This window comes from Fragaria vesca, linkage group LG1, assembly GCF_000184155.1.
Source record: "Fragaria vesca subsp. vesca linkage group LG1, FraVesHawaii_1.0, whole genome shotgun sequence".
In the NCBI taxonomy this organism is placed as follows: domain Eukaryota; kingdom Viridiplantae; phylum Streptophyta; class Magnoliopsida; order Rosales; family Rosaceae; genus Fragaria; species Fragaria vesca.
Window position 1 is genome coordinate 22,244,264 of NC_020491.1, and position 7,090 is coordinate 22,251,353.

At 41.5% G+C, this 7,090-nt stretch overlaps 2 protein-coding genes across 2 annotated transcripts; both read left to right on the plus strand.

Annotated features, from left to right (window-relative positions):
- Positions 1–2,743: 2,743 nt before the first annotated feature.
- On the plus strand, positions 2,744–3,403 carry LOC101312206 (ribonuclease HI-like). The gene has a single exon (XM_004289549.1). It carries the CDS (start codon positions 2,744–2,746, stop codon positions 3,401–3,403), a length of 660 nt encoding a protein of 219 aa, XP_004289597.1.
- A 24-nt stretch (positions 3,404–3,427) lies between these two features.
- LOC101312495 lies at positions 3,428–4,867 on the plus strand. Its single transcript, XM_004289550.1, has 2 exons — positions 3,428–3,943; positions 4,262–4,867. Exons 1-2 carry the CDS (start codon positions 3,428–3,430, stop codon positions 4,865–4,867), a joined length of 1,122 nt encoding a protein of 373 aa, XP_004289598.1.
- Positions 4,868–7,090: the final 2,223 nt, after the last annotated feature.

Below are 7,090 nucleotides of genomic sequence, written 5' to 3' on the forward strand. Positions count from 1 at the left end.
TTTCTATCGTCTTAAAATGTTCATATTAATTGTCAAATTCACTTGTTTTCAAGACGACATATGATTGTCGTCTCATGAACATGCTAATTTTAACTGTATGCGCTTTGATACATTCAGACGACAGATTTTTAAATGTCTGTCGTAAAAATTTATCAGACGATAGCACAAATTCTGTCGTCTGATTGCAAAATTGACGTAGTGAGAAGGTGACTATTGCTCAGCTGAATAACACCAAGCAACGAGCATGAGAAAACTTGGTGGAGTTTGTGCGCCATTTTCGTGATTTAGCATTTGACTGCTATGATGAGAAGGACGAGGAGTCACTGGTGGAAATTTGCATCAGCAATATTTTACCGGAATACTGGGTCTATTTGGAGAACATCAGAATCACTCAGTTCTCTAGACTCATTGAAGCTGTGAGACGGACAAGCATGTCAGTAAAAACCACAACAAGTCAGAGGAGCTGGAGGTCAGATAAAAAAGACACGTCTCAAAGGGAAACACACCATGCTCTCATGGCGGATGAAAGACATTTGAAAAGGAATGAAAGATCTGGAAATGTGCCGGCAATACCTTGTTTGGATGAAGAACTTCATGCCATTGTTGATACTTTGTTTACTGACGGGGTGATCAAGCCTGTGCAGCAAGAAAAGCCCCCAAACAGGGAAGATAAGAAGAACCCAAGGTACTGTCGTTATCACCAAATAGTGGAACATCCTACTCCTGCATGTCAAACCTTGAGAAAGATCCTCCATGCAAAAATCGACAAGGGCACGCTCGAGCTTCCATCAAAGAAGCAAGCCACATATGATGATCCATTGCCGAAACGTCATGGAAAGGGTGTTTGTACTGTCATCACTGGTGTTGATAAAACAGGCCAAGGTAAAGAGAATATGTATGGAGCTTTAGCACTGAGTGTGTATCAAAGTCCCATCGATCAAGATGCTTGGTATCAACATTGCAGGGGTCAAGGTTACGCCGACCCTTTCTTCACCCAATATAATTGGAATAACAACTCAACCATGGAAGGCCAAAAGCGAGCATGCTTCAGCAACGATGATCATTGTTACCAGGACTATCAAGTCACTAAAGTAGATGATGACATTGTGGAGGCCAATTTCATGCGGAGCAACATGCCTTCTGCCGTGGAAGTCCTTCAACAAAATCCTAAGTTCAAGTCCCTCTTTAATAAGCTAGAATACGAACCTGAGTCGAGGTATGCTACTACAAAGGCCCTGATGGATGTATTTGAGACATTTGGTCCCCAATGTTTTGCTACAGGAACTGAAACACAAAGGGGCAGAAGTTTATTTGAAGGTGACAATGTTATTGTATTCACTGATAAAGACATGGAGGTAGATTATCCTGATCATCGGAGGCCACTATACTTAGAAGCTCAAATCAATGATGTACTTGTGAGGCGAGCACTGGTTGACACAGGATCATCCTTGAATATCATATCTCTCCAAGTGTTAACTGTTGCTGTGCAAAAAAATGTCTCAATCTCCACCCATCTGACACATGAAGAAAGGAGTTGCCTTATTTCTTTATTGAAAGAATACAAAGATGTTTTTGCATGGAACTACGAGGAGATGCCGGGATTAGATCCAAACCTTATGTGTCATACATTAAATGTGCAATTGGGAGCCAGGCTAGTGGTTCAATCAAAGAGGAATTACCATCCTAACGATGAGCAGCAGATCAAGCAAGAAATTGAGAAACTCTTGGCCTCTGGTTTCATCAAGCTAATAAAGCATCCCACTTGGCTAGCAAACATTGTTCCTGTGAAGAAAAAGAATGGTCAGATTCGGGTTTGTGTTGACTTTAGGGACTTGAACAAAGCCTGCCCTAAAGACGAATTTCCACTGCCAAATATGGATGTGCTCATAGACTCAACCTCAGGCCATGGCATGCTATCATTCATGGACGGTTTCAGCGGCTACAATCAAATAAAAATGGCCACAAGGGATGCTGAAAAAACAGCTTTTCGCACACCATATGGAAATTTCTACTACACAGCTGTCATGCCATTTGGCTTGAAAGACGCTGGTGCTACTTACCAGAGGGCGATGATTGCAGTGTTTCATGACATGATGGGGAAAGAAGTAGAAGACTATGTCACGACTTGGTGGTGAAGTCCAAGACTAGAAAGGAGCATTGGAGCACTTTAAGGAAGGTGTTCCAAAGGTACAGATTATACAACTTGAAGATGAACCCTAAGAAGTGTGGGTTCGGTGTGTCCTCGACAAAGTTTCTTGGATTTGTAGTGCACAGCAGAGGCATTGATGTTGATCCAAGAAAAGTTCAAGCTATTGCATCTCTTCCACCTCCGGCAAACCAAAAAGAGCTTAAAAGTTTTCTAGGAAGATTATCATATATCAGACGGTTCATACCTGGTTTAGCTGCTATGATCAAGACATTTGCACCATTGTTGAAGAAAAGAACCAGGTTCACATGGAATGCCGAGTGCAAAGAAGCTTATGCGAAGATACAACAACTTATCACCCAACTTCCAATCATGAGAGCACCAATTCCCGGCTTGCCCCTGAAAATATACCTAGCCTCTACTGATGCAGCTGTAGGAGCATTGTTAGCACAAGAAAATGAAGCTGGGGAAGAATTTCCTATTTATAATAGTAAGCTTTTGGGAGGAGTTGAAACACGCTATCCCAAGGCTGAGAGGCTTTGCCTAGCACTTGTTTATGCGACACAATGATTACAGCATTATTTTCTAGCTCACAAAATGGTGAAAACTGACCTAGTCAGATATCTGCTGACTAGACCAACATTGTCTGGACGGTTGGCGAGGTGGCTAATCCAATTATCAGAATTTGACATCATATGCATGACTCCAAAGGCTATTAAGGGGCAAGTTGTGATTGATATGATCACTTTGTTCTTAGGGGAAGAAGGCTTTGATGTCTCACAAGAAATATTAGGAGAGTTACCTGAGATCTCGGCAGTAGTTGAAGAAGAAGAGCCCTGGACACTCCATTTTGATGGGTTAGCCACATCTAATGGCAGAGGAGCAGGAGTTGTGCTTGTCGATCCTAAAGGGCATGCCAAGCCTTTCTCTTTCAAGCTCGATTTTCCATGCACTAATAATGTGGCAAAGTACGAAGCTTTTATTGTTGGGCTCTCAACTGCACGAGAGATGAATGTGAAGAAAATTAGAGCAATCGGAGATTCAAACCTGGTCATTAGTCAATTGAAAGGAGATTTTGTAGTGAAAGAACCAGCTTTGGCGCCTTATAGAACTTTGGCAGAGAAGCTAGTCACAAGCTTTGAGCAAATAAGTCTAGAGCACATTCTTGGCAACACCAACAGATACGCAGACACTCTAGCTACCCTTGGTTCAAGACTTTCATTCACAAATGAGCAACCCAACATCACTGTTATGTAAAGAAATAAGCCTTGTGTGGAGAACATGCAATCTCCGAGTCTGCCAACACCAGACAAGAATGATTGGAGAGAATCTATCAAAAATGAGATGTCTCAGTTACACAAAGGAGGGCGGCTCAAAATGTTAAAAGATTACAGTATGATGTTTGAAGAATTATACAGGCGCCTATCGGGAGGAATCTTAGCTCGCTGCATAGATGAAGGAGAGGCTCAAAGAAGGCTGAAAGAGATACATGGGACCATTTGTGGAGTTGAGCATGTTGTCAGTTTGTACAGAAGGTTGGAACGCAAAGGTTACTACTGGTCAAGTATGAAGCAACAGGTCGCTGAGATGCAATCTTCATGCCACAAGTGCTCTATATTAATGCCGTCAGAACATGAAGGCATTACGGCAACAATGACAAAAGACAGGAGATCACCGTACTTGGAGTACCTCATTTGCAAAACACTGCCGGAAGATCGTAAGCATGCATACAAGATCAAGAAAATAGCAAAGAGGTACTTTGTGGATGGGACATACTATACAGAAAATGGTTCAATGGTGAGCCACTAAGATGCCTTGGAATTTCTGAATCCAAGTTGGTTTTGCAAGAAGTGCATGCTGGAGAATGCGGAGAGCACCAAGGAAGGAAGAAATTTTACCGGCAGTTGTTGAGTTTGGGATATTACTGGCCTAACATGCGGGAAGATGCATGCAACACAGTCAAGAGGTGTCACACATGCCAGGCTGGAAACTTGAGTCACAAGCCGTCAACATTGCTACAAGATATAAAAACACCATGGCCATTTCATACCTGGTGGCTGGACTTGATAGGGATTATTCATCCATCTTCTGGGGGCTTTATATGGATTCTCATAGCAACAGAATCTTTCACTAAGTGGGTTGAGGCAATTCCGCTTCAAGGCAACAGGAGAAGCAATTTCAAACTTCATCAGGGAGTATATCTTCTGCAGATTCGGGATCCCTTACAAGATTGTTACAGACAATGGGACTCCTTTTGTCAACCAAAAAGTGAGCATAACACTCAAAGGGTACGAAATCAAGCACAAGAGATCAACGCCATATTACCCCCAAGGGAATGGCCAAGCTGAAGCTACAAATAAAACTCTCATCAGAATGTTGAGCAAAATGGTGCATGAATACAAAGGAGGATGGAGTACTCATTTACCTGACGTTTTATGGGCCTATCGCACTTCTCCAAGGAGTGCCACCGGATTCTCTCCATATTCCTTGGTTTACGGATCCGAAGCAGTTTTACTTGTAGAGATCATGATCCTGTTAGCAAGAGTGCTAGCTGTTAATGATCTGGAATGGGATGCTGAATCTTGTGCTAAATGGAGGACGATGGATCTTGAAGCAACGGATGAGAGAAAGAGACAAGCAGAAGTCAAAGCGGAAGCATACCGACAGACAATGACCAAGGCCTACAACAGAACAATCAAGGAAAGAAGCTTCAAGGAATGAGATCTTGTTCTCAGAACTGCTAACTGGGTAAGAAGACAAATGCCTGGTCCTTCCAAGTTTGCACCACAGTGGGAAGGCCCATTTGTTGTGAAAGAGTCACATAGCACTGGTTATTATCTCGCCTTGTTCATGCTAACGGCAGTGAACCTACTGACCCCATTAATGAAAAATGGCTCAAGCCTTACTACTGCTAGAAATCACAGGATGGAGCACCCTCTACCTTTCTTTCGTATTTAGTTTTGCATCCAGAAACCGCCTCCACTATTCCCTGTAATCACTTGCAAAGACACATCTTTCTGTACTAGTATCAGAAGCTTTTGTATGGTACATCGCCATGATGGTACCTGAATTTGTAGAACAAAATTTGCAATGTGAAATGAGGAGGTGTTTCCAAAAGAAATTCGCATTGCCTTTGTTTATTCCTTAAATCAGCAGAAGAGGTTGTGCAAAGAATACACAAGGGGGCTTAGAAAAAAAAATTTGAAATCCCAACAGCAGAGTATAAGTTCAGCAACAACCTTAAAACATGCAATTCCCAAAAGCAAAATCCAAGCAATGTCACCTACAACAATTACACAGACCTGTCACCTTTCCATAAAAGGGAATGAGAAGCAAAATCACCATAACAAATTTTCATTAGGAAAACTCCCATACATGCTTCAATATTCAAAGACCAAATTTTTCAAAACATATAAGCTCTCACATAAGTCTGAAACTGTTACAAAATATATATAAAGCTCAGGTGCTTCATATGAGAGCTACTAAAGTCACATCGATAATCAAAATCCAGGCCCTAATATAAGTAATGAGCAGCACGACTGTCGTCCTTCCAAGAAGACTCCAACGCACACTCCACAACAGAAGCCGGAACATCAAGTAGTGTAAATCCCAACTCACTCTGAGCTTTACCCAACTCTTCCTTAAGGCGTACAAGTTCCTTCTTCTTTTGCAATATTGTCACTTGCAAGGCACAAACTCCAGCACAACAATCATGACCCTTCAGGCCTCATAATGTAACCAAAATATTGTCGAGCTGCTTGCTTCAAGAAATCCAACAAAAACCCAACATTGAATCCAGCCTCCATAAAATCACGGCATGCATCTCTCCAAACAAGGAATATTTCCTCATTCTTCACCTGACAAGTTTCTATGCTAAGTAGCATCATTCTAAATTCCTCGATCAATTTATTTTTCTTCTTCAAGGTGTATCCCCGGTTGACCAAAATCAGGAGGTTTCCCTCGTAATACTTTTCAGAAAATTTGGTTAAAGGACTCACCAACTCTAAAGAAACTCTCATGCCATGAAACTCAGCGGTATCTCTATTCAATTGGGGCGCAATATCATCCATACTCAAGGGAGATTCGACATTAGAATTAAATCGGGTAGCAAAGTCATCCATGCAAGCCACCCATTCACTTGTATGTCCTCTTGCAGGCCGACTCGAGTCATGGTACTGAGCCTTGATAGTTGTTAGCTGGTCATCGACCGAAACATGCTCGCTTGACGGTGTGATCATTGTTGTGGTAATGTTATCTAGTGCTTGTTCAGGTACATTAAGTTCAGTTGGAGAAACACTTGTCAATGCATGTGTGGTCTCCTGCTCATTGAATCCATTTGTTGTTGTTTCCATCATTCCTGTGTCAATGGTCTTCTGCTCATTAAAATACATTTGTTGTCGTTTCCATCATTCTTGTATCAATGTCCCCCTCATTGAGTTCGTTCGCTGCCGTCTCCACAATTCTTGTATTTGTAACCTCCAAAGGTTGATCCTGCTCCTTGTACAAAATAAAAAGAAGTGTTAGAATGTGTGATCCTGTGAAATATGACAAGCTTTTCATATTCCTCATTACCAAAGGGGCAAAACAAGCATGAGAGCATTATAAAATTACTCAAGCAACTGTGTGGTCAACACTCAAAACATGCAAAGCTACATCTTAATTCAAAAGTCTAACACCAAACAAGCACCTACTTCTTCCAGCATCCATGTACATCCTTATTCTATTTTGAACAAGCATTTGTATATATGACAAAGTGTTTATCCATGAAAGTCCGAGCAATAAAAATAAAAAATAAAAAAAAAAGAGTTGGTTTAAGGCCATGCCATTCACGCAAATTATCCAAGCAATTCAAACATTCCAAATTACTCAAGATAAACAAGGCACCTGTTTATCACTCTCATGCTCAAGCTCATCGGATTTCATGTTAACCTGATCACCATTACT

Coding starts and splice junctions, on each gene's coding strand:
- LOC101312206 (XM_004289549.1), top strand. CDS start 2,744: ATGGTGAAAACTGACCTAGTCAGATATCTGCTGACTAGACCAACATTG.
- LOC101312495 (XM_004289550.1), top strand. CDS start 3,428: ATGCAATCTCCGAGTCTGCCAACACCAGACAAGAATGATTGGAGAGAA. Junction 3,944..4,261: donor ATACAGAAAATGGTTCAATG/GTGAGCCACTAA, acceptor GGATTCTCATAG/CAACAGAATCTTTCACTAAG.